Below are 27,445 nucleotides of genomic sequence, written 5' to 3'. Positions count from 1 at the left end.
CTTTCTCCACTCCAGACTGAAGTGTTTCATCTCACCACTGTCGTCAGTGGTCCCTGGATGGACCATTCTGGGCCAGACCAGGGAAGAGAGCAGTTAACAATCCCCTCTTGCTGCCTTTTGTTTTTTTTGTTGGGGAGCTGTTTCCTTTAGCCCTTGAGGCTGATGCATAGGAAGAGAGGTGGGGAGCACCCGTCTCCATGTGGCTCATGCTTCTGAAAATAAGTTCCCCAAAATCTGATGTGGGGAGAGGAAGCCCTGGCTCCAGGGAGCCTGCTGTCTCCTCAATAAACAAAGGACTGGCTTTGGGCAAGTTGCCCAAAGTGTTGGTGCAGGGTGTGTTCCCATCCCCACTGCTCTGCCTGGCCTTTTAAGGAGATGTGACAGTGAGCTGGAGCCATGGAAAGGTGTGTGACCCAGCTGTGATTAACGAGCACCAGGCTCCTCTGCAGCTCCCCTCTTTCTGTAGCATCGCTTGGATTCCCTTCTCACCAGCAGCTCTCTGAGATTTTCAGAGTTTGGCCTCTTCTGCACTGTGAGTGCAATCTCCTGCCAGCTCTTATGCTACATTAATTTAGAGCCAGCTACCTTTCCAAATGTGCTCTGTGCTGTGGAACAGGTTTTGCTTGTAAGTGCAAGGCCAGATGTTGAGAGGAGGAGAGCTCCCGTTTGGGCATCTGGCAGTCACTGCTGGGCCACAAACCCATCACAGCTGAAAATCTGAAACCTCTCTGCTGAGACAACAGTACTCAGGCTGGCCAGTTTGTGCACTGCTGTGAGAGGTGCCTTTCTCCATATATTTCAGGAGTTCTTTCAAAACAGCACATGCCAAGTCATGGTCTCAGTTTTAAACCACAGATTGTGCCTAACAAGTTATTTTGATTTCTTGCCGTGTAGGGGTTCACTTTTCAGTTACAGCTAATGTTTTCCTTTCCTTTTTCTGCAAAATCTGTTAACAAAGGCTAAATAAACAATGAAGGTAGGTCTACTGGCCAGATAAGAAATAGGTCTGATTTATTAATAAATGTTCCTTTTTTCTTCCAGTGACATATTTGATGCCATGTTCCCTGTCACACACATTGCAGGAGAAACAGTCATACAACAGGGTAATTCTTTTTTTTCATTTTCCCTCCTGTGTGTTTGCTAGGGTCCTATATCTCACCCTCTTTGCCTCATGGGAAGAATAACCATAATCCAAAGGCCTCCCAGTGTGCAGTTCTGGGATAAATTCATGGATGCAGGTTTCTTGCTGAAGAATGCAGAGAACCCCACTCTGGTGGATCTCCAGGGTTTCAAAGTGCTAAATGTAGATAAACAGCACTTTAAATAAAAAAATGTTCCTTCCTTAACTGAAGATAGTCAGGAAGTAAACTCCAGCTCAGGATGCATAAGGGTGGCACAGGCAAGCTGAGAGTAATTAGAGATGGAAAATATTTTTATGGTTGTTGGGAATATTCAACACCTCATTGTGCTGTATCAGAGTTATCACACTTGGCAACTTACCTGCATGCCTGCAGCACATTGTGGAGGACTTCATTACCCTCAGGCTATATTAAAACCTCTCAGTGTTTACCCTAAATGAAGAATTGAATCAATCAAAAGGTATAAATTAATGCAATTGAAAAGCATAAATAGCAAGAACCCATAGTGATACTTTGATTTATGAAGGCAAACAAACAGGGATGTTTCAGAAAATTAATCTCTCTGTAAGTAATCTGGTATACAAACCTGTGCAAATATGTACAGGATTAAATACAGGGACAGGAAGTTATTGAATAGCTTGGCAGACCTTCAGGAAACAATCACCTTTTGTATTTTGCTTCCAGGTGATGAGGGAGACAACTTCTATGTGATTGACCAAGGCGAGGTGGATGTAAGTATGCTCTTGCAGTGTGTTTATTTTGAAGCTGCAGAATAAAAGTGTGTGCTTTGGCAGAGAGCTTGAGCCAGCCATGTGCTCTGGGTCTGTCTCCTTTCTTCCCAAACTAGATTTCACAGGATTGGTTTCCTTACTTTGCTTTTGTTGTGTTAAGTTATTTGTTCATAATTTTAAATCTGGCACGTGTTACACCCTAACTTGTTTCTCCATTCCAAGCAGGAAAATGGTATCAAAACCAAGCAAATGACATTATCTTCAGAGCCCTACCCACACCTGGAGGTGTGCAGTCTTTGGCAGAGCAGGCCACCATGCTGGAATGTACCTGAGGGTGCAGATCAACCATAAAGAAAATATTTTCTTTAATCAGCTAGCTTAGCTCATGTGTTGTTTGTTTTTGTTTTCTTTTTTTTTTTTCCACCAGAAATTGAGATACAGCCTCAGGCAGTGAGTTTCATCTTAGAAACCTTAATTTGCTTTTAAAATTAGGTCCAAATATAAGAACAATGCAGCATATTAATAAAGCAAGGATTATTATAAGTGTAAAGTGATCTGTTAGACCACAAAATGTTTACAGGAGTATGCAGTGGTTTAATCAGCAAGTCTTTGAAAAGAAGCTTCTTTCTGAACCTGCCTTCTAAATCATAAACTATTCACCTCCTATAATTTCTCTCCTGTATGAAACTCACCCTTTTGCAGTTTTACTGCAGTTCCTACACACATTTTATGTATCCACAGTAGCTGGGTAGGACAGACCAGCTCATTAGCAACTTTGCTCTTCAGATGCCCACATGAGCTTGGCTTGGCATATTTAAAGAAGAAGGTGATTTATTTTAAATCCAGGCAGGAGGCACAGAGTTATTTTAGTGAAAGTTATTTTCTTTCAGCAGTCTGTTTGTGTCAGGAGACCATCTAATTGGTATTGTTGGGAATTGAGAAACCTCACATGCTGCCTCTGCCTCTGGAAGTTGCTGCTCAGGAAATCCGTCTGACTCACTGTTCCTATCAGACAACCCTCTCAACAGCAAGCACTGCCACATCCACAGGGCCAGAAAATAAAAGGGCAATATTTATAGAACAGTGTGAAAATTTAGTTTTAAAATAATTGGCTTGGGACTGATAGGGAGCTAAATGAGTTCACTGGCTTTGAATCAGCCCTGCAAACACACATGTTGAAGGTGTAGATTAATCCTCTTTAAAAATAATTTGTCCTCTCTCAACACCTTTAGGAAAGCTTTCTTCAGTGTTCAGCACAGGGATAGTGAGGGACTGAATGGTATCAGAAAACAGTTTGCAAAACCCTTGCAATTAATTACAAGAGCTAATAGTCTATAGGCACATATTGTTCTTAAAAAGCAGTGGCAAAATAGAGTTTAATCAAGATTACAGCTTTGATTTTGTGAGCATTATCATTCCTTGCTGCCCTAAAATCAACCTATAGCTGCTAGGACACATTAAAATGGACATATCCACCACAATGTCAATGTGGCACATATGTACAGACATCACCTGTGGGACAAATGCTTCATGACAAGATTTAAAAATGTGATCTGGCCTGTGCTTGTCCAGAGAGCAGCACAGCTCCTGACCACCTGTGCCTGGCCAAACCCTTCTGTGACAGCTCTCACACTGCCCCAGCTCAGCACCCCCTAAAGTGCCTCCTGATGCACATTTCCCCTGCTCTCCCCATCTGCTCAGCTTGCTTCTTTCTCCTTCCCAAGCTTTTCCTAAAACTTCAGCCAAAACACCCCCAGAATTCCAGTGCAAGGTGCTGTGCAAGGCACGAGGCGTTTGCTCATGCAGGAGCTACGTGCTGGGAGTGCCCTGCAGTAACTGGGAATCTGCAGGAGATGATCCCAGCTTTGCCATCAGAACAAACTGTGCCAGGGCAGCAGTGCAGGAAGATGCAGGAGATGATCCCACCTTTGCCATCAGAACAAACTGTGCCAGGGCAGCAGTGCAGGAAGATGCAGGAGATGATCCCAGCTTTGCCGTCAGAACAAACTGTGCCAGGGCAGCAGTGCAGGAAATCTGCAGGGATTGATCCCAGCTTTGCCATCAGAACAAACTGTGCCAGGGCAGCAGTGCAGGAAGATGCAGGAGATGATCCCAGGTTTGCCATCAGAACAAGCTGTGCCAGGGCAGCAGTGCAGGAAGATGCAGGAGATGATCCCAGCTTTCCTCTCAGAACAAACTCTGTGCCAGGGCAGCAGTGCAGGAAGATGCAGGAGATGATCCCAGCTTTGCCATCAGAACAAGCTGTGCCAGGGCAGCAGTGCAGGAAGATGCAGGAGATGATCCCAGCTTTCCTCTCAGAACAAACTCTGTGCCAGGGCAGCAGTGCAGGTGAGTTTTTCCTGTGTGAGGCAGCAGCTTCCAGAGCCCCTGGGCTGCACCACCACCCCAGAAGAGTTCTGCCACTTTCTGGGCAGAGCTGTTTTCTGAGGAAACCCCAGGCTGCTAGTAAGAGAGCTGCTGTTCATTTAAGCCTTGCCAGATCCTTTTTTGGCCTGCTTCCATGCTTCTCCAAGAAAAAAAAAAGTGGCTTGGAGTGGAGACAATTGACCCCGAGCCTTAGAGCCTGGAGCCATTCTCTGCCTGGTTCTGCTGGTGTTGGCACTGGCACAGAGGTTTTAACCCCTGGCCAGGGTCTCTGCTGCCATCCCTGACCTGCCTGGGAGTGCCAGGAATACCAGGAATGGTGGATTCAAGGAGAAATTTACTCTGGGATCATCCTGACTGATAAGCACCCTGATTTTCCATACACAGACGTAAAAGAGGTGGCAAGTGTCATCATAAAATCCCTACCCATGGAAGAAAGTCATGACAAAACAAAAAAAAAAACCCAATAAAATCTATCAACCAAGCAACCAAAACCAAACAGAAACCACCAACAAAGTGACAATAACAAAATCAGTGTGTGGTGTTTTGTGTTTAAAAACTGCAGCATGTAAAAGTAATTTTTTTTGGCACAGGCACTCCAAAGACTAAGTAAGAACTTTCTAAAATTTTCCCTTACAAAATAATCTGAGTCAAATTAGAAGCACCATAAAACACTTTTTTTAATATAATAGCACTTCATTCTCAACTCTTACATTTTCTTAGACCATAAACAAGCCTTGTAAGCACACAATAAAATATCTGTGCATTTTCTTCCATGGGCTAAGGGAAGGGCAGAAATTTTCATGTATAAAAGAAGGATTTTAGAATGAGGCCTTGCAAAACATGGGGTTTTTTTTTCCCTCTCTTTTACTATATCCCACAACCCAGGTACACTTTGACCAAAGCTGGCATTATTCTGTTCTATTATTCTATTCTATTATTCTATTATCAGTAACAACCTTCCTCCTGGCACATCAGGGTTGAGGAGAATTTTGTCTCATGACCTGTCCCTGCAGATGGGTTCAGTGCACACGAGGTAGATGATGGCACAAACTTTGAAGTCTTAGAGGTCACTTGTCTACTGGAAATTTTCCTGCTCAGAAAAATGGGAGTGTGTGCCAAAAAGGAGCTGGCAGAACTTAAATTATAGTTTCCAGTAAAGATGTTGAAAGTACCTGCTAAAATATGACTTGCAAAAATCTCTAATCCATATTTCTAAGTATAAAGTGACTTCCTGTTTGTTATTTTAATCTCATAACCTCACATTTTTTTACTTTAAAAAGTACCATTGACTGCCCTTTTTGAACAGATGTATTTTTTTTTAGACCCAGCAACTTCCTATTCTATTTAATGTCACAGCAACTTTCTCTACAGGCATTCTCAGGTTGTCTTCTTGTAAGACAACAGCAGCCAAGCTGTAGTATGGTGAAAATAAAAATGAAAACTTTTCTGTGTTTTTTTTTTTCTTAAATTTCTGTATTTACTGTATAAATCTTTATGTGAAGCTATACATTAATATTGTGGACAATAGATAAAACTATCTCTTGATTGTAGGTCAAATCTTCCTGAAGCCCTTATTTATATACAAACTGTCTAATTTGTGTAAACAAAGATGAAAATTACACAGTGTTTTATGTGAAAATACTGTTGGATTTTAGAACTAGTTATATTTAATGGTTAGATTCCATAGATTGCTTCTAGTTTAAGTTCTTCCATCACCAATGATTTTTCTAATATTGGAAGGTTGCCTCTTGAAATTTGAAGCAGAACATTTTAAAGTTTGGAGTTTTTCAACTTGAACTTTTAAGGATTCTTAAGGCAGTCTCCAAGTTCATATGTTCAAATTACAAATAAAACACTGTCTTTGAGTAAACTACCCACATTAAAATACCTTTCATGTCTAAGGCTTGTTCATTTTTCCAAGAATAAATAAAACTCATCTTCCTTTTTGGATAACAAATATTAAAGCTTGACAAGACACAAAGCACAAATTATTACAAACAGATACAAGGGAGGGGACTTAAGACATAAGAATAACCATGCCTGGAACAAATTAGATTGTCCACACAGATCACAAAGTGGCAGCACAAAAAATAAATTTTAAAAAAAAGCTAGAAGTTAACTTGAAATCAGCAATACAAAATTAAAGGAAAGATAAATTCACTCCAGTAAAGCTCAGAAATTGATGTTCATATCCTGCCTTCCAGGTAAAATGCTGGTGGCAAAGTTCCTTTGTGAGAAAGAACATGAAGATGAGGGAGTCAGGTTCATTCCTGTGGCACTGAATGTTGTGTTCTTCTCCCACACTTAGTGCCCATGGATATATATCACAGCCCATTTGTCTCCTAGAAAGAGAATAAAATTAACCAAATTGTGTGATTCTCAATCCCCCAGAAACTGCAGTGTTCATATTAGATGATGGAAAACAACAGAAATCCAAAGTGCTTTTGGTCCTGATGGCTTGGTCATATTTGGGCATCTGCCCTTCTACTTTTCCTCTTCAGCTGCATGAGAGAAGGTTCCAGCTAATATGGATCTGTGACTGGCAGGTCAAGTGACAATTAGGAATAATTCATTTATGTACTCACCACTTTGGTGAGAGTTCACAAATGCCTAAAACTGGCTTAGCCAAAACCTCAGCCCAGCATTTTTTAGGATAAATAGGGAGATCATCTGAGCTGCTGCCATATAAAATCGACTTTCATAAGCTGTTCTGAGCCTAAAATAGATTTGCTTCCCACACCCTACAAACAGAACTTCTTTCCCTTCCACTTCTTTTTTAAAAAAATCTATTTTAAAGGGATTTATAGTGGAGCTGAACTCTGTTAAAGGCAGGATGGCTTTGTAGTGTGCCATCAGTGCACTTTAACTTCATCACTAACACAGGAGTTGAGTGTTGACTTTGGCCTTTGCACACAATGAAGTCCAGTGGTTTTTCTTCTAGAAAAAAACTTATTCTCAAAGTGTTTTCTTTTATCAGAGACTGATATTTGAAATGACATTTTATTGGGGGAGTGAGTGCTGGGCCCAAAGACTGTCAGATCAGTGATTTGGTTTAACCTCAGAGCACTTTAAACCTGACACCCTTAGGGTGGAGGAATGACCATTTGCATAAACTGTTTAAGGCAAGATGTCAAACATGTTTTGAACAGTCTTGTCAAGTAAGACAGCAAATTTTAAGGAATCTTAGAGCAGTTCAGTAGTAGCCACTCTAAATAATGATTGTGCAATGTTAAATGTCCACCCATCACTTGCTCAGTCTTGAGTTTTAGCAGCATAATTCCCCTCTCTGGGCTGCAGTCACATCCTGCACACTGCCTTAACAAGAAATGTCACCATGCTGCTTAAAAAATATGTGTTGGAATAAGTTCATTTTCCTGCTTATAATTCAGACCCTTCTGCAGAAACAAAATCTGTGTTGCTCAACAGAAGAGCATGTACTCTACACATACACATGTATTTTTGGTGTGCTGAAAAGGAGTCAAGGGCACCATGTCAGCTGACATTCAGGATGTGATCCAAAACTCATTGGAATTTAGATTTTCCCCACCATCCCTGAGAGTTTTCACTGAGGACACATGGATTAGTTTAGTGCAGCAAACCCCATGAGCCCATCCAGTGCAATTCCCTCAGAAAGAGGGTATCCCTACAGTCAAACATGCATTTGGGCAATTTTGCAATGAACTCATAGAGTTCAGAAATGTTCATACATTCTCACTGTGTTACAAGCCCTTCAGAATCCTCTCTTTATTAATCCATTTGTCCTGATTGTCTCACAAAAAAAAAAAAAAAAAAAAAAAAGAAGAAGCCATAAAATTACCCACTCATTTCACCAGGAAACTGCTTGGGTTTGCCTGGCTTTTTAAAAACTTCTTTTTTTTTTTTTTGCTTTCATTTTTTCATCATGAAGAGAATCAAAAGTGGATTCAATGTTCTGTGAGATTTTCTTTCTGTGGTGAGTGTGAAAGTTTGAAAGGGAAGGCTGTTGCTGTTCTCTTGTGTGATATTCTCCTGGGTGACATTCATCCTGTCATGGTGATGAAATGAAGCTTTAGCTTTTGTGGCTGCAGCTTTTTCTTGGCAGTCTGCAACCACCTGCCTGTTTGGGATTATTTTTACTCTTTATTTTTAAGGCCCTTGATGCTCAGATGTTCCAGGAGCACCAGGAGCCACCACATTGCCTGGAGTTCAGCTGCTCCTTTTCAGCTGATACCCCAGAGGTCTCTTGATCAGCTGAACTGCTCCTGGCCTCATCCATCTCCCACTGAACCAGAATTTCACTGGCCTCAGTAGGAGCTGGAGCAAATCTTAATTGAATATTGTGAAGATAAATTGGGACTGATTCCAGCTGTATTTTGTAATAAGCCTTTTTCATCATGAAACTAAAATGGAATTAAAATTAACACTGGCAGGTTGTTGAGTTTTGACCCTAGGTCATTTATTTTGGTCACCATCTTTTCTCATGCCCAGCTTGAGCACAGCTCTAATTCATGCATTTTTTCAAAACTTCTAGTTTATTACTCACTAATTGGTGTCAGGTTATGGTCTTTGCCTCTGCAATACTTTTCTGCTTAAGATGAGAATACCTGCCTCTTTATTTTCTTATTATTTTTCTTCACAGAACTTTCAAGCAAATGAAATTAATACTGAATAATTTCTGCTGTTACTGGTCTGTAACAGGCTGGGGTATATTCTGCCCTGAGTAAACTCACCCAGCTTTTCCTGCCCTCCAAACTCACAGAGACAATGAATTGAAAGGGTTTGTTGTGTGGTTTACAGCAAGCTGCAGAATGCACAGTCCACAGCAGCCTTTGCATGAACTCTTATGGTTCATGAGCAGCATTGTTCATGAATAAATAGTGAGGAAAAACCTGCCCAGCAGAAAACACCTGCATGAGTCCCCTTCCTCCAGGGAAGATGTCACATAACACTCAAGTGCAGGAATTCTCAGATTAAACATCATGCAGGAAAAATATGGCAACAGTGGTATCACTTCATGCCATATTCCAAGAGGATATAGTACCCAAAAAGGATGGGGGTCAAATTCTGCTTCCTGAGTTCTCTGGAGCTGATGTGAAAGGGTCATTCTGCTTAGAGCTCCCCCAGTCCAAAGCCCTTAGTCATCTTCACTAAGGGAGAAGATCTGCAAAATTACATTTAAATGGGTTTTGGAGACACTAGGCTTAGGGAAGAAAAAAAAAGAAGTTCCTTTTCAAAAGATATTTCCTTGTTTTGACTGTTTTCTATTTCATGGCCATGGCACATTTCAGTAATCCTCATTACACTTATCAACACACCTTCCTTCCAAGTCTGACAGTGTTAATAAAAAACCAGAGTTGTGACAGTTCTGCTTGTTGACTGCCTGATCCTTGAACACAAGGGGGAAAACATGATGCCAGCTAACCATGGGAGCTGGAAACCCAGATAGTAAATAAAATTATTGTATTGAAGCAAGACAACTTGAAATTCTGTCCACAGAGCAAGTCATTCCCCTCTTTGGGGACCAACTATTGGAGGTGTCGTGCTCTTGTTTTCCTTCTGTGTCCCCAACACTGACAGCTAGAAAGGAAATTGCTAATGGACTTTTAGATGAATGGCACTTAGGAGAACTCCAGCTAATCCCAAACTGCTTTTTCCTCTTTTGTCTTGTGCTGTGTAGGTTTATGTCAACGGGGAGTGGGTGACCAGCATTGGAGAAGGAGGCAGTTTTGGGGAGCTGGCACTGATCTATGGGACCCCCAGAGCTGCCACTGTCAAGGCCAAGACAGACCTGAAGCTCTGGGGCATCGACAGAGACAGCTACAGACGCATCCTGATGGTGAGTTCAGGGCAAGAGCCTCCCCTTGCAGCTGGGATTCTGCACTTTGCATCCTGATGGTGAGTTCAGGGCAAGAGCCTCCCCTTGCAGCTGGGATTCTGCACTTTGCATCCTGATGGTGAGTTCAGGGCAAGAGCTTCCCCTTGCAGCTGGGATTCTGCACTTTGCATCCTGATGGTGAGTTTAGGGCAAGGGCTTCCCCTTGCAGTTGGGATTCTGCACTTTCCTTTGCATCCTGATGGTGAGTTCAGGGCAAGAGCCTCCCCTTGCAGTTGGGATTCTGCACTTTCCTTTGCAGCTCTGTGCTCAGAGCACTCTGGACCTTCCACCTGAAACAGAGTGGCCATGGCAAAACCACTGAGTAACTGAATGAGCTGAGAGAGAAGGGGACAGGATTCAGCAGAAAGGAGCTGAGTCAGAAATGCAATTGAGAAACATTATGCATAGCTGCTCTGTGAATGAAAACCTCAGGAGGCCTCTGTTACCCACCAAAGCTATGCAAATCCTCTCCTTATCGTGAGCCTGGAAATATCTCTCAGCAGCACCCCTTGCCTGTGAAGCCTTTGTCTGATCTTGTACTACATTCCTCAAGGCAGGTGATAGAAAGTAAATCCAGCTCCACTAAAATGATAAAAAGTCTTGCTTGGACTGTGCCCTCCATCCTTGTTAGCCAGCACTCAGCCACACATACCACGGGGTTGTAGCTGCTAATGATTCATTGCTCTGCTCCTTTCAAACTCCCTCATCCCTGCAGCAAAGCTCTGCAGACCTTTGTGGCACCTGGGGCGTGTGCTAGCTTATGGATTTGCTGTTGGTTCTCCAGTGGTGAGTTTATAATGGAAACTTTGACAGATAATTAACTTCAGCAAAGTCATAACTTTTTTATGAGTTTGTTTCCAATGTCCATGTGCATATCTTCCTTCTCCATAAAATATTCCTCTCTTTTTGATAATTAACAGGCATTGCTCTATGTAAAGCTTACTTCTCAATGGGACTTTTCTCTGAAAGTTGCATTGTTCCATTCTGATCTGAAGGAAATTACAATGTGCTCTCAGATTAACAATTTTAAGATCATCTGTATTTCCATTGGGTGTTACAGAAAACAGAAAAACCAACAAAGGAACTGAGTAGATTTTACCCTTACATGATTAATTCTTAAGCAGCAGTGTAAAAGTGATCTTTGTTTACCCTGTGTGATGACTGCTGGTGCTCACTCCCTATTTCATGGGCTGAGTTCAGTGTCACATAAACAAACACCACACTGGCATTTAGGACAGTACAGCTGATGGAAATTTATTCCATCCCAAAATATTCAGCCTTATAGCTGCAAGACAAAATAGTGGAATAATTATTAAAAGTGTTTTGTCTTCTCTCTTGTGCTTTTTAGAGTTTCTAAAGAGATGTAAAAGCCACATCCAGCTCTTTTGTCCCACGCCCTCCAAGGATGCATGGAGGGGTGTCTGGGGTAACTGCTTAGATAAACCTGCAAGCTACAAGGATGAATCCAAAATTCAAAAGTGAGGGAATGTAGGAGGGAAATAAATGCCAGGATGAGGTACATTTTCCTTGGCTTTTTAAACAGATCTCTCTGCAGCTGTCTGTAAGGTGAGGAATTGAAGGACAGGCTCACAGCCTTTGCAGCAGGAGGTGATTTCAGTGTTGGTGTTGATGGGACTAGAGGTACCTAAAATCAGCCAGCCCTGTGAGCTGCCAGGTTTGTCCATTACCATCTGATAGCACACTTCAGAAGATGAATATTTGATGCAGAGACAGGACTTTGCTAAAAGGATTTAAAGTCCCAAGTGGAATAGACTGTGTTTTTAATGCTAGTTTTGGTTGTGCATACAAGCTGAATATTATGCCTGTATTTCTGTTTGTTCTAGGGTAGTGCTAAGTGCTTTTCAAATTAATTCACATGTTCTCTGGACCAGTGCCTGCTGTACCTTACCTAGCAAGCTCAGTCTCTGCGGTCAATGAGACATTTTGATTAACATGGATATATTTCTCTGCCTCTCTTGTTTCTTGTGTTTTTTTTCCCACAGTTGAGGCCACTAAAAAATTGGTGGTCTTTTGCACTGGGTTAGATACCCAGACAGCATTATTGTAGTATCCCAGTACTCAGATAGGAAATATTAATGATAAATTGTTTGCTGCAGGTATAGAAAACAGAAAATGTCCAATTTTAAATGCAGTCCATGGTGGATGCAATTTACCCATCCACATGAATGTATCCTGTCATCTTCCCATTTCTTTGTAGGTGCAGGGTGGATAATTTCATTGCTGTAGGTGAAATGAGACACTTGTCTTTGTGTGAGGGCAGGTTACAGTAGCTCTCTGCACATTTCCTCAAACCCAAGAATTAATTACATCATGTTTCAGTGGCTGACTCCCCCATCATGGGTCTGCTTTTGCTGTGCTCAGTTCAAGAAACCCAGTCCCAGTCCCAGAAATGTGTTTTCCTGCCATTTAGCCTCTAACTGGGTGTTTGAATGTAGAAATGCTTCTGCTTTTAAATGAGGAGTAGTAATGCTTAGGGTACTTTTTAAAATGTGCAATTTAAGATGGTTTCAAAACTTGGGAGCAAGCAGGTTTCACTTTTCTTATTTTCTGGTTGCAAATCCTTTTGTCCAAGGAATAAATGACCTTTTCCTGCTAAAGATCTTTGCTATAGTCAGATGAAGCCCCTCCATAACCCCAGATATTTATTTCTCTTGTCTGCATTCCTTCCCTGCCATGACCAGCCCCGTGTTTTCTCAGTCAAGTGTTGAAATTTTATTCAGCTTGTAAATATTTATTTGCAAATCATGCCTTCAGATCCACACTTGCCAAAAAGATTTTATCCTGTCATGAGACACTTGACTCTCCATCTCATTTCTCCTTGCAGGCACTATTTTGGTCCTTTGCTTTGCATTTAATAATTTCTTGGTTTTATTTCTGCTTAGTGCCATTTTCCCCACTTATGTGTTTCATTGATCCTGACTGGTTTATGGGATGAATAAAATGCCTCTCAGGAGGTTTGGAGTTTGGGGTTTCCTTTTTATGGATGGACAAAGCCTGATGTAGAAAGTTCCTGCTGGCTTTTAGTTCCAGTTGTCATCCATTTATTATTTAGCCTGTCCCAGAGGAAGTTTGTTGAAACAGATATATTTCTTTATATTTCATTGTCTCAGCTTAGGTATCCTGATGGCTTGAAGGTCACATTCAAGTTTGTTTTAGCAGCTGTGATGATTGTAAATGTTGGGATAGGTCTTTTTTTGTCAGAATGTGCAGTGGAACTGCAGTCCTTGACAGAGTATTACACCATGAAATTCATTGTATTAGGTGAGGTACAAAAAAACCACTTCAACATGTTCCCTCTGTGGTACACTCACAAATTATCAGTCTGTTCCATTTATTTCATAGAATCATCTCTGCTGAGTTACAGACTTTTCACTCTGTTGCAAATTCTTTTATGTGTATGTTCTGTGTGTGTGTGCACATGGCCACAGACACACACACTTGTGCATATATCCAGCATTTATTTACTTACATTCTTCTGGGAGAGAGAGCAAAGGATTTTTTTCTGCCATAGGCTTCTCATGGAATTCAGTTGCTGCCCTCTTCTTTGCAATTTGGATTCGAGAGCATCATGGAATGGGGAACATCCCAGGGTAGTACAATATTTGTATTCTAAATATAGCAAATACCACAAATACCAGAGAAGCAAATGTCTGTATCCCAACATCAGATTGATCCCCTAGACAATTCTGTTCCCAGACTGAGAAAATTTGAAGTATTAATTTCTTGCAATTTCTTCTTTAGGAGGACTTGGTCCAGGATAATTTAACTAACTCTAGTTTCCATGGTCCAAGATACCTGGCTCTGAGAGAGGACTTGAGTGGGATTCAATACATTTGGCCTATTTGGCAAACTGCTCACAGAAAGTGAGTTATAACATTGGTTTGGATGTTGTGACAAATCAAGAATAGTCAGTTCCTCATGTTATGCTTCATTTTATTTTTGCTAGTTTGGTTTTCTTCTACTGTCTTTTTACAGCTTTGAACCCAAGAACAAATTCTTTAGCAAGAAGGGTTTTTTTCAGCTGAGATAAAATAAAGTCAGGAGGATTTTGGGTTGAATGAAATGCAGGTTGTGTGGTGACCAAAGCATAAAGCAGCTCCAGAATCTGCAATCCACAGAGCACCAGGACAGTGTGGGCTGCTTGGTGCCCATGGCCAAAATCCACTGGGGATTTTTATTTGATGCTCCAGCAGGAATGTGCACCCAAAGCATCACTCAGGAACTGCTCAACCAGGGATTAAATGGGGCTGTGCAGCCCTGAAGTCCATTCCAGCACCTCTTGCCAGGATAACTCTTTCTTTGGAAATTGAGTCTTGCTTTGCCTCTTGGTAGACATTTCTTTGGCTTCTTACTGAAGGTGGGGATTTCTAGGATGGGCTCAATCAGCTCCACCTGAGAAAATGAATCACAAACAAGGCACAAAGATAGGGAAAGACTGGACTGGAGGAATTAAAAGATAAAATGGAAGAAAACAGGGAAAGAGCAGCTGGAAATGAGGTGAAGCAGATGCTGAATAGGATCTCAACAGGACCTGTTACAATCTCTGGGCTGTTCATTTTCCCCAGCATGTGTATTGCTTAAGCTAAGCCTAGCCCTTGCAACATTAAATGGTCCTAAAAATTGACCTTTTTTGAGGCCTTTTCTGTGTGGATTTGATGAATTAGAGTGATCTTGTTTCTCCTTGGGATTGTCTCAGGGAGGAGCATTGCAGCTTAGAATATTAATGAGGCTTTGTAGTTAATGGGAGCCACTGCCTTTAAGGAGATGAGCTTGTGCCTGACAGCTCAGAACCAGGGAGAAAGTGAACAAAGGAGAGAGAGAAGCAGAGACTATTGAAATAAGATATTAATAGGTTAGAAAAAACCAGAATTAATAAAGACTTTTTAAAACATGCCATCAAGAACCCTGCCAGTGCAGAATTATTCATGTACATTTACTATTGTTTTTATCTGGCTTAAGCTCTAAGATTTCTAGTGCTTCCCTTGGGAAACTCTTCTGTAAGAGAATATTTCCTTCATTGGAAAACTTTTTCGATATTGATCTTAAATTAGATTTTCTTAATTTTCTCCCTTTACTTTGAGTTATGTCAAGCTGTGCTGTACTGAATTGCCCTCTCTTCCTGTCATATATCTGTAGATAATTATCACTGTCTACTTAAAACCCCTGCCACAGTGCATGCCAGCTATGAGGATGCCATACCTATGATCCCAATGCTGAGCCAACAAATACAAGCTGGATTTGTTTTGCCCTTTCCTTATCAGCTCTCCCCAAGTGTGTTAGCATTTCTTCAAGCTCTGCTGGATTTGGGAGCACATTTCTGGGGAAGAGGTACTGAGACAGAATGTAGCACACCAGGCGCCGTCACATCTGAGCCACGGAGATGGAGCCTCTGAACTTCATTCCTGGATGATATCTTTGCCTGTGCAAAGACCAAAATAGCCTTGGCTGTGTTCTTGTTGCAGTCTGGTGCAGGTCTCACCTCCTGTCTGTGAATCTCTCTCAGCTTTACAACTTGCAGGTCTTCTGTATGTCAAGCATCTCTGCTTTGGATATTTTTTTTATTATTTGTATTTTCCAAATGGATGCTTATTCTCTTATTTTCTGTCCCGTTTCTAATGTCTCCAGATCCTTTATTTTTTATTTTCCTGCTCCAGTGAACTTTCAGCATCTCATAGTCTGTAAATGTTGGTACTGTCTTAATTGCTGCTGCTTCTATCCATGAAAATATTGCATGGGCACAGGCTCAGCACCAGGCAATGCACAGGTTGGCACTTCTGCAGAAGGTCCCTGAAGGGTAGGAGAGGAGATTGTGATGCTGTTCATACCCCTGGGCCCAGCAGTTTGGGTAAAGCAACTAAATAAAACAAGTGTAAAAAGGACATCAGAAATCAGAGGTGACATTATGCCTGGGAGGGGATGAGAAGATTATCAGGCTGGCTAGAGAAGGTGAGAAAGAACTACATGATTTTTAAGGTCTCTTCCAACCCAAACCACTCTGTGATCCTGTGATTCTATGTTCTCTCTCTGTTTCACGGGAGAAAAGGTGGATAATACCAAAGGAAATAAACACATGGTTGGTTGGCTGTAATTCCACTGCTGGGTTGTTTTTAGCTTGCACTAAAGTACTGATCTCTCAAAATCCTTCCCCTCTGCTCATAAGAGCTGGAGCAGGAAAACACACTCAAAACAATGTGCATAAGGGTGAGCCAGGCTTCTCCTCCCTGGAACTGAATTTGGGATCTGCTTGGACCAACCTGGATTCAGCCTCAGGGGCTCTGAAAAAGCAGAGAAAGCTCCTGTGCTGCCTGGGCACCCTGAGGAGAAGCTCTGCTGTTGGGTGGCTCAGAGGAGAGAGGGAGCAGGGCTGGATGGATCCTCAGGATGAGTCAGGAGCCATCAGCTGGGTCACCTGGTTTCAGTGCATGTGCTGGGAACAGCAGCCCTAAGCCCAGTTCTTCCATGGGCCCATTTCTCCCTCACCCCTGTGGGATCATTCTCAGACAGGGGATATTTAAGGCAGTGTAGCTATGCCTTAACAGGGGTTCTAGATGCTACAACACAAAAAAAAATTGTAACTGCTCATTTAATTATTTATTTCCACTTCAGTTTTGCTTTTGCACTTGTTTTCTCTGTGGGTTCTGTACTGCTGCCCTGGCTTAGTTTAGCCAAGGCATAACACACCTGTGTTCCTGGAGGAAGTGGTGGGCTCTTGCTCTCTGGGCCAGGTGGGGTGGCTGCAATTCCCACCTTCCTGGGTCTTGTCTGCATCTCTAAATACTCAAAGCCGTGGTCAGGCATCACTTATGGTTACTGATTACTGCTTCTTAAAATTCATCTGTGTCCACAAGTCATTTAAAAAGCATTTTCCACATCTGTCCCTGGGTGTCCCAGCCCATCAGACTAAACCACCAATCTGCTTTTCCACAGCTGTCAATTTTGCTGCTCTCATTTCCACTCGATTGCAGGGAGGGAAGCAACAACTGTGCAGTGTCCAGTTTTCCATTCTTTGTCTCCCAGCGAGCTGTCAGGAGCTGGCCTGGCTCACAGAGCCTCCTGTGTTTGATGTTCTCTGCTTTTATTTTTTTTTTTTCTTTCTGGCACTTCAAATGCAGCCGGGGCCCCCCGAGGTTGAGAACCAAGTTTGTCAGACAGAGGGGTCAGGAGGGGGTTAGTGATGCTATGGTGAGCAGAACTGTCAGCAGCAGCCTGGGGTGTGCAGGGAGCCTCAGGAGCTGCTGCTGGGGCTGGGGCTGGGCCATGGTACCTGTGAGATGCTGAGCCATGGTACCTGTGAGATGCTGGGCTATGGTACCTGTGAGATGCTGAGCCATGGTACCTGTGAGATGCTGGGCCATGGTACCTGTGAGATGCTGGGCCATGGTACCTGTGAGATGCTGGGCCATGGTACCTGTGAGATGCTGGGCCATGGTACCTGTGAGATGCTGGGCCATGGTACCTGTGAGATGCTGGGCCATGGTACCTGTGAGATGCTGGGCCATGGTACCTGTGAGATGCTGAGCCATGGTACCTGTGAGATGCTGAGCCATGGTACCTGTGAGATGCTGAGCCATGGTACCTGTGAGATGCTGAGCCATGGTACCTGTGAGATGCTGGGCCATGGTACCTGTGAGATGCTGGGCCATGGTACCTGTGAGATGCTGAGCCATGGTACCTGTGAGATGCTGAGCCATGGTACCTGTGAGATGCTGAGCCATGGTACCTGTGAGATGCTGAGCCATGGTACCTGTGAGATGCTGAGCCATGGTACCTGTGAGATGCTGGGGCTGAGCCATGGTACCTGTGAGATGCTGAGCCATGGTACCTGTGAGATGCTGGGCCATGGTACCTGTGAGATGCTGGGGCTGGGCCATGGTACCTGTGAGATGCTGAGCCATAGTACCTGTGAGATGCTGAGCCATGGTACCTGTGAGATGCTGCTGAGCCATGGTACCTGTGAGATGCTGAGCCATGGTACCTGTGAGATGCTGCTGAGCCATGGTACCTGTGAGATGCTGGGCCATGGTACCTGTGAGATGCTGCTGAGCCATGGTACCTGTGAGATGCTGAGCCATAGTACCTGTGAGATGCTGAGCCATGGTACCTGTGAGATGCTGAGCCATAGTACCTATGAGATGCTGAGCCATGGTACCTGGGAGCTGCTGGGCCATGGTACCTGTGAGATGCTGCTGGGGCTGAGCCATGGTACCTGTGAGATGCTGGGCCATGGTACCTGTGAGATGCTGGGCCATGGTACCTGTGAGATGCTGGGCCATGGTACCTGTGAGATGCTGGGGCTGAGCCATGGTACCTGTGAGATGCTGGGCCATGGTACCTGTGAGATGCTGGGGCTGAGCCATGGTACCTGTGAGATGCTGCTGACCCCAGGACAGGGGCACAGATGGGAGCTGTCCCCAGAGGAGAGCACCTGGCAGCTCCAGCTTCTGCTGTGGTCCCAAGTTGGAGCCAAAGCCTGTTGGTGCTGCTGGAAGGATTTGTGGTGATTTGGTGTACAGCACATGTAGGAAGAGGGATGGTGTTTAATTCTTAGTAATATCAGTGCCCTTGAATACACAGCCATTCCCATTTTCCTACCCAAAACACTTCTGAGTGCTTTCACACCAGAGGGCAAATGTTTCTTCTCCTTTGCCCTTCTCTATCCCCACTTTCCCAGCACTCACAGGTGGTCACCTGGAGGAGGAGGAATAGAGAAATGGCTTTTGCTATGGCAGACACTGACATTTGCTTACATCCTCTCTGCACAGTCTGTGAATAAATGGCATCTTTGCTTTCCTTTTCTTGAGAAGATCAGTGTTGTGCCTTGTAGATTTGAGTAGGAGGCACCAGGCAGTCTTTGCCATCCCCAGGAAATCTGCCCAGGGAGGAGTGATTTGGGGTGTCACCAATATGGAGCAAACTGCTGCTCCAAGGCAGGCCCTGCAGTTCCTCTTTGGTACCTGAGAAGAGCTTCCTTACAATTCTTTTGTGTCACTGCAGAAGGAATTAAGGATGCATTCATTATTTTTGTGTTGGTAAAATTTCATCATAATTATTCCTACATGAATCACCTTCAAAAATGCATGCTGGAACAGCAGCTTGTGGTTTCTGTCTTGCTGATCAAACACCGTGTAAGGAGAACGTGTCTTAGAAATTTATCACACAACAAAATCTTAGTAGAGTGGGAATGACTGTGCTGTTGGCTGCACATACATTGATGGATTGCCTGCCCCCAAAATGCTTAAATCTTGTTAAAATAATAATATGAATGGATTGCTCAGCATAACAATAGATACAACACTGTACAGAATATTAACCAGGTTTACAGATAAACACATTTGGCATTAAAAAGTTGTTAACCTAGAAGGATGGGAACCATGAGGGAGACATTTTAAGTTTTATCCTACTTTGTAATTGCAAAGAGGATCACTGGCAACGAGATATATGTTGAATTAGCTAAACAGTTAATTGATGGAGTTCAGGCTTTTAAAAATGAATTCCTGTAAATGGATACAATTCATCTGCAGTGTCCAGTAACACCAGTAAAGTCAGTGAAATTACAGCAGGATTGAATTTGAGTCCTTCTGTCTTTGCTTATCAGCAATACAACTTGCCCAGACATTTTATGGGGAAACGTTTGCCTGAGGCTGTTTACACTGGCTGTGCTTAAGATTTGGAAGGAGAGGGAAAAGAAAAAAGAGCAGCTGTAGGAAGAAATCACAAAAATACTTTGTGTAATGTTCTGCCTCCTTTTTCTCTCTCCTGTAATAACAGGGCAGCACCCTGAGGAAGAGGAAGATGTATGAAGAATTCCTGAGCAAGGTCTCCATTTTGGGTCAGTTGCTTTTTGGATCTTGGAATTTGGTTACTCTGCTGTTGGCATTGGCAGGATGAATTTTGATCTTTGGTGGTAGAAGGTCTCACACTGGGTTTTTTCTGAAGGAATGAAAGTGTTAAGGGCCCTTTTTTGTTTTTCCCATTCTTTCCTGTGCTGCCCATGTGTTTGGAGCACTCATTGAAGGTGGGGCAGGCACACACTGGCACTTGCAGTGCTGCTGTTGAGAAAAGATCATGTGGATAGAGCAGCAAGCAGTACAGAGATATGGATTTGTCATAAAATCCAGTTACATCCTCCCAGGGAACAGGTGAGAAGCTTTTTCCTGCAAGAATCAAGTGTTTGTGTGCACTAAACAAACCAATATCACAAATCAAACTGGACTGATCTCTTTGCTCCTCTGCATTTTACAGCCCCTGTCTCACATTCTTAAAACATCTGTTTAGCTTCTTGGCCTTGGATTTTGTTTCCCTTTGATTAATGTGATAGCCACAAAATTTGGATGTGTTCTTGATGGCCTTCAGTAGGAAAAACAACAAACCCATAATGCCTGACCAATCAATCACCATTAGGAGAACAAAAACCTCTAATAAGGAGGACAGTGTTAGACAGTACAATGAGTTGTTGATTCTCTGGGAGAAACATCATGTTTTTGCTGGGGCCGTTTGGAAAAAAAAAAAACAGTTCAGGATTTATTTACTACATAATATAATTGAAGTATTTATATTTCTTCTTAAATTTTTTCTGGTTTTTGTGGTTTTATTTTTTTCTTGTTGTTTATGATATTCATCTACCATTCAAGCTGAGGTACCTGAAATATGAGTGTCTCAGTGAGTGTATACTTGAACTTCTGAGAGGTGCTATCTATGAGATTTTCAATTATATTTGTGTGCTCAAAGTATGTTGCTCACTTATTAACGAAGTTTTCATCATTTAAAATCCTTCTTTAATGCTTAATTTAAATCTTCCTAAATTAAGAGCACAAATTATACCAAATTACAATGAGTATTTAAAGAAAAAAAAAAAAGATTCTGTGCACCTGCACTAATGAGGAGCAATTACAACAATGAGACATCTCAAAACAATTTCAGAGTAGAAAGGTTATTCAGAGATGTGCTTCCTCAAACATGTGGTTTGCAATGTAATTAGAGCCTAATTTGTAGTGTGGCTTTTGAATCTTGGTAAAGAAAAAAAAGAGGAAGGACTTTAAGATTGGAACCTTTTTAAAGTACAGAAAAGCAGTGAACAAAATAACACATCATTGCAGGAACATGGAAATTTAGGTGAAATGTGTAAGGATCTCTTTGACATGTCTAAAAAGTAGATGACACCTGCAAAGCAGAAATATATTTTAGAATCTCAAAATGGCACTGGAAAGTCAACTTTACTTTATCCCTTAATGTGGTCAGAACTCAGTGATTTCCTGTTGGAAAAACCTCTACCTGCTTCTTAGATTTCTTTTTTCTAGTTTCTGTAATTAGACATATAATTGCAAGAGTCACTTTTGGTTTTTTTTCAAATCTAAGGATTTTTTTTTTTTTTAGATTATCAGTAGTATGCCAAACAAGATATGAAAGAAGTGATTTTTTCCAATTTTTCTTCTGGATTTTAATTAAATATAAAGTCATGAATTGATATGTGCAATTTAGACATTGCAAAAAAATTGCCTGTGGTCTAATTTGTCTAATACTTCAACTCTGCAACTAAAACTTGTAGAATATTCTATATAATGCTCTCTTTGTAAGAATTATTAACCAATGTATTTGTAGTGGTACAGTTCCCTTAGACAAAAGAAAGACACTTCGTGACTAGAGCTAGAATTAGCATTGAATTTTTCATAAAGCCAACAGAAGAAGAAGTTTCAAGAGACTCTTTCTTTTCATTGTTAATTACTGAGTTCTTTAAAAAAAAAAAAAAAGAAAAGAAAAAGTCTTCTCTAGTCTGCATGAAAGAGTTTTATGCTTATTTTTAATCAAATAGAGCAGTTTTTGAATGTTGTATTGACAATATTTGTTTGGTATTTGATGTTAGTTCTTCTGCAGCAAAGGTCACAAACACACCAGGAAAGTGCTTTAGGTGGGGAAAATGTTAGAAATAATCAATTTCCCAAACAGCAACAAGAAAGTAGCATAAAAACATGATGATGTGTCAGTCAACTCAAAACTTACCTTTGGTGCTTTGAGCACTTTGGTCTGGTTTTGTTACCAGACTCAGTGTCCTGCTGAGCTCAGCCAAAAGGCATTTTTTGCTTTAAGGAACTTCTTTTCACCCTCACACAATCCTTCTAAGCAATATTTTGAACCAAATGGGGAAACCAGAGTCTGATGGAATGGCACACATCTAATCCTGGTGTCAGAAACTGTATCTTGACTTGCATTAGTTCAATAATTCATAGCAAGTAGGAATCAGCAGAGCTCTGGGACATGAATTTCAGCCCAGCTTTTTTGAGGCAGTGAAGGTTAAATCATCGTATTATCTGTTGCTTTTAATAACTTTTAAACCTGTAATTTTTCAGTCAAATCTGATCCAAGTACAAAAGTTCAAGTGCAATTCAGTGCCTTGAATTCTCATGCAAATGGGTGTTGGAGAGAAGCACAGGTGGCAGGACAGGTGGAATCCATCCCTTAGCAGGGCAGGGACACTGAGCAGCCCTGGGCAGGCTGTGCCTTTCCAGGGGAGGATTTGGGGCAGCTGGGTGATGGAGACCCCATCCTGCATCCCACTGCAGGACCAATCCTGGCACCTGCTGTGGGATGTGGTGAAGGAATCTCAGGTGCTCCCACACCTCCAGCAGCTCCTCAGCTGCTCCAGGCTGTGGCAGAGCCAGGGCAGCACAAATCAGATATCAGGCAAAGGGAACCAGAGCCAACATTTCCTGTCCAACTTTTAAGATTGCTATCTGGGTGATTACTGATGGCTAAGACACAATGAATAAATACATTCATGTTTCCCAACTGGAGGTTCGTGCAAAGTGCCTGGATGAAAGAAATGTTTCTTTTATAACAGAACCAGGCACGGCAGAGCTGTCAGTTTAGATATGAATCTTCAGCCAAAGTTGGAGTGTTTTTATAATATAGCTTTATGATCTTCAATATTTTAGAGTCCCTGGATAAATGGGAGAGGCTGACAGTGGCTGATGCACTGGAACCTGTCCAGTTTGAAGATGGAGAAAAGATTGTTGTGCAGGGAGAGCCTGGTGATGACTTCTTCATTATTACAGAGGTAAGATTGGCAACCTGATAAACCCTGTCATTTCCTGGTGAAGATCAAGGCTGTTTATTAAAGACATTTGGGTTCAGTTCAATCTCTGACTTCAGCATAAATCTAACTCCACTTAAACCCAGAGACCTACTCAAAATTCAAATGAATTCAGAGACCAGTTCCATGGAATTGTCTTAAGTGGGACAATCTTTCCAGCAAACTGAAAGTGTAGAGTAATTTTGAGGTGTGCCTGGTGTCTTTACTGTTTGAAGGTTTCTTTTCTACAGGGGGTTTTTGTGGTTCCAGATTTCTGATACTTCAGCAGGGCTGGTCAGCACAGAGTGCATTGATTGCTGTTCCCAAAGGGACTTACAGGGAATGTTAGAAATGGACATCTGTAAACTGGAGCAGGAGACCTGATCAGAAAACAGATAATTTGTTCTCTGTTATGCCTTAAATTCAGTCCAAATGGCTGAGCCATCTCCTTGTTTACTCTGACACAGGCAGACAGATCTGTCAGGCAGCTGAAAATGCTGACATCTTTTTGGGAGATTATCTGACACTTCAGTTCCACCATCTCACTTCTGCAAACAGATGCTGAGGGGTTCCCCCCCTCCTCTGGCATAAATATTTGGATGCTTGATATCTCATACAAGTACCAAGGCACTGTGATGTAACAAGCTATAAAGAGGAATTGGAGAGACTCAGAGTGAACAAGAGGAGAGCATTAGGATGTGCTTGTCTGTGGATTGTGAGTGTTCCTATGCCAATCTGCACACCAGAAATAGCCAGCACAGGCTGTGGTGACAGTGGTGACAGGAGCTGGGAGGGAACTGGAGCAGAGTGGGAGGAGGTGTAAGAGGGGTGGCCTTGGGATCCAGCTGTATGTACACAAAATGCATCCCAGGCTCTGCTTTGCTTGCTTTTTATCTGTGGATTTTTGGACCTTTGGTGCCTCTAAGCAAAGCAGTCAGAATTTGGTTCATAATCAATATCTGATATTTAAAATTCCATCCTTCTTTCCTCTTGAGTGTCAGAAATATGTATTTTATTTATGAACATAGTTTTTCTTTAATGTTCTCAAAATTGCCAGTGCAAGAAACTGCAACCTGTCTGTCATACAGGGAGACAATTCAGGAACTTGAAATATGTGACAAGCAGTGTCCCTTCAAAAATATAGAGTCAGAATAAAAGAGACTAGATATTAGATAGGCAATCTTTTTTTATTAAGAATATGTTAAATATATGATAAAAATTTAGGAAATAGAAGGGTTTTTTTTAAGAAATATGGGATTTTCATTGCTCCTAGTGTTACTGAGTGTGCTGTTATTCCTTGCAGCAGCAGGAGACAAGGAAAATCTAATTTTCTTAGACATTGAATCCCATGTGGAAAATTGGCAGCTTGCTTAAGAGTTACCAAGGGCCTTTATTTTCCCTCTCTTGCTGAAACAGCTGTTAAGACTTGAATGGGTAGAAAAGCATTAACACTAATTCTGTAGAAAGTATCTGCTCACCTCACCCTTCCACTGCAAATCTTAGTTAAAACTGGATGTTCATTCTTTAAAGTAGAAAAATAGAGGCAATTTCCAAAGTGAGAAACTATTTCTTGTGTGCAGCAGTTTTTCTGCCTGCTCACACATAGCTTAACCTTCATATTTTAAATGTGATTTTTACAGGAGTTTACATTTTTTATTTTAAGCTTTCCTGTAGGAAAAATTGCTGCAAGTCACCAGGAAGACATTATGCTACAACCTGGTTGAAAGTAGTTTTGGCTGGTTTGTTGTCACAATATGTTGAAAAGCCATTAGCTTCTTGCATATGCTTTTTGATGTTTGTGGTCTTCTAATCCAAACCACTAGAAATGCAGCCAAGTTGTTTGGCTGCTGCATATGCAGAAAACCATTTCATCTATCACTAAAGTGCAGCCTCCTTTGGAGCACAGCATGTCCAGTACCACAAAGCTCACTTGGCCACATGATTTTTTGGACAAGGTGCTCATTTACCTTTTTATTTACTCATTTTACATTTGATGCAGCCCAGAAAGTCACTTGTGTCCTGGGCTGCTTCAAAAGCAACGTGGCAGCACTTCAAGGGAGGGGATGCTGCTGCTCTGCTCTGCTCCCTGTGCCAGCTCTGGGGTCTCCATCAGAGGGATGGAGCCCCTCTGCTGTGAGGAAAGGCAGAGAAAATTGGGATTGCTCAGCCTGGAGAAGAGAAGGCTCCAGGGTGAGCTGAGTGTGGCCTTCCAACACCTGAAGGGAGCCTGCAGGAAAAGATGGAGAAGTTATTTGCAGAAGAATTATTCAAAAGTAGGTTTAGATTAGATGTCAGGAAGAAATTCTCCCCTGTGAGGGAGCTGAGGCCCTGGCCCAGGGAAGCTGTGGCTGCTCCATCCCTGGCAGTGCCCAAGGCTGGACAGGGCTTGGAGCAACTGGGATAGTGGAAGGTGTCCCTGCCCATGTCAGGGTGAAATGAGATGATCTTTAAGGTCACTTCCAACCCAAACCATTCTATGATTTATCATAAACCATGATCATTCATATCATGCCTTAGACAAAGCAGTTACTACTTTCTAAAGCTTTGGTGCTTCCCAGATACTGTTTTTTTGTGACTCCTATCATAAAAGCTTGTCTTAGGCATCAAGAACTCACACATGGATTTAAAATTGTTAAACTCCATAAATTAGTCATCCATTTCTGGTTAGCCTGCCCTCTGCCTTGCTCTGAGCCATCCCTCTGGGACATTGTGAGGACACATCACCAAGGTGAGTGGATTGGCACCTTCAGGATTTGCAGACTGAAGAGAAACCACTGAAACCTTTTGAAAGGGAGACTGACAGCCCCAGTGATGATCAGAACAGCAATTCCTGCTTTAAACCAGGAATATCATCCTAGTTAGTCTGGATAAGTCTGATTAGTCTCTCCCTTCTATCAAGCAAACACATTCACTTTTTCCCTGTATTTCTTACTACAATCTTTCTGTCATGGCTTTCTGTCCACCTTCCTTCCTCCAGTGTTGCAGGGTTTGTTTGGGGTGCAGGTTATTTGAGGTGTAGGTTGTGTGAATGGAAATGCTACAGTGCCCCTTGGAAAGTGAGGCTGCAGCAGCAGCTCAGCCAAATTATTACAATAACAGAAAATGTGCACAGGGAAGAATCACAGGAAACCAGAACTTTTAAAGTTCACTGCTCACAAAGCTGTTTATGGTTCGTTTTTTGCTAAGAAGTCTAGTGAGAAAAGTTCCCTGAGATTCCAGGACAGCTACAGTTTTTCTGCCATCCTAAATCTTCACATGCACCAGTAAGATGTTTATTTTCAGTAGTTTGGGTTCTTTTTCTGTTTAAATATCAAGCAGTCTTGAACAAGATTTAGTTTTAATATTTAAAGGCTGTGGTTTTTGGTTTTTTCCCCCCAGAGATAGAATTATTGTAATGTTTATACCATATTCCTTAATGTGAAGATAGGATCAGAAGTGAATGTCTGCTTACAAAAGCAAAGTAACAACTTCTGTGAGATTGATTTACTGCACTTGAAACTGGTAATTAAAGAAAAAAGAAAAAAAAAAAGAAGCAGCCCTGCAGTTTTTGTATTTTCAGATATTTCCAGGTCTTACTTCCCCACTATGGTTTTCACACAACAAACTCAGGCTTTCCCAGACCAGACAGATGTGGAATGTATCTGCTGGATTCCAAGGTCATGGAATTATCCCATATGAGATTCCTGGCACAGGGGTGAAAAACTTTAAGCACCATGAAACAATTGTTGCCATAAAGAATTACATTTTGGCAAGCGTAAATCATAACAGATGTACGGTTTCTAACAAATAAATTTGCAGTTGTGTTGTGCACTGCCACACTGTGTACCCAGCACTGGGGAGGATTTATTCATCTGACTTCAGATAAGGCAAATATTTTTAGCCAGCATTTTAAAGTGGTGGATTCAAAGGCATGTGAGCTTTGTGGAGTTAAAAGTCCCTTTAAATGAGATGCCAGTTGAACAGAGCCTGGTTTTATTCCCAACTTGTGCTTTTCCACTGACTCCAGCTCAAACAGTAGTTCAAACCAGTGAAGCAGAGCTCTGAAACTGGAAAGAAAAGAGGTTTTTTTTTTGCTGTTGTCTAGGTTACTGAGAAAGGTAGCAACAATAGCATTAAAAATAGTGGTTATGATCATGTACCACTCTCCTAAGTTCAGCTTCCAGCTTGGCTGGGTGGCACAGTCCCTCCAAGTCTGTAAGGCAGCTGCCAAAAATGCAGAAAGGAGCTGCAGCCTGCTGGGGTTCCC

The 27,445-nt window shown here is 42.1% G+C and overlaps 1 protein-coding gene across 1 annotated transcript in view; it reads left to right on the top strand.

The window, feature by feature from the left end:
• The window catches only part of PRKAR1B (protein kinase cAMP-dependent type I regulatory subunit beta), a gene marked incomplete at its 5' end in the record, with an annotated part of 89,496 nt that overhangs the window by 47,226 nt on the left and 14,825 nt on the right, over positions 1-27,445 (top strand). The window contains 5 exons of the mRNA XM_079320901.1: positions 1,042-1,103; positions 1,824-1,870; positions 9,915-10,073; positions 19,902-19,962; positions 23,063-23,184. Of these exons, the coding sequence (XP_079177027.1) occupies positions 1,042-1,103; positions 1,824-1,870; positions 9,915-10,073; positions 19,902-19,962; positions 23,063-23,184 (451 nt within the window). The remainder of the gene's footprint in view (positions 1-1,041; positions 1,104-1,823; positions 1,871-9,914; positions 10,074-19,901; positions 19,963-23,062; positions 23,185-27,445) is intronic.

This window comes from Erithacus rubecula (assembly GCF_903797595.1).
Source record: "Erithacus rubecula genome assembly, chromosome: 17".
Classification (NCBI taxonomy): domain Eukaryota; kingdom Metazoa; phylum Chordata; class Aves; order Passeriformes; family Muscicapidae; genus Erithacus; species Erithacus rubecula.
Note: the sequence above shows the minus strand (reverse complement) of the source record. Positions and strands in the feature narration are given on the sequence as shown.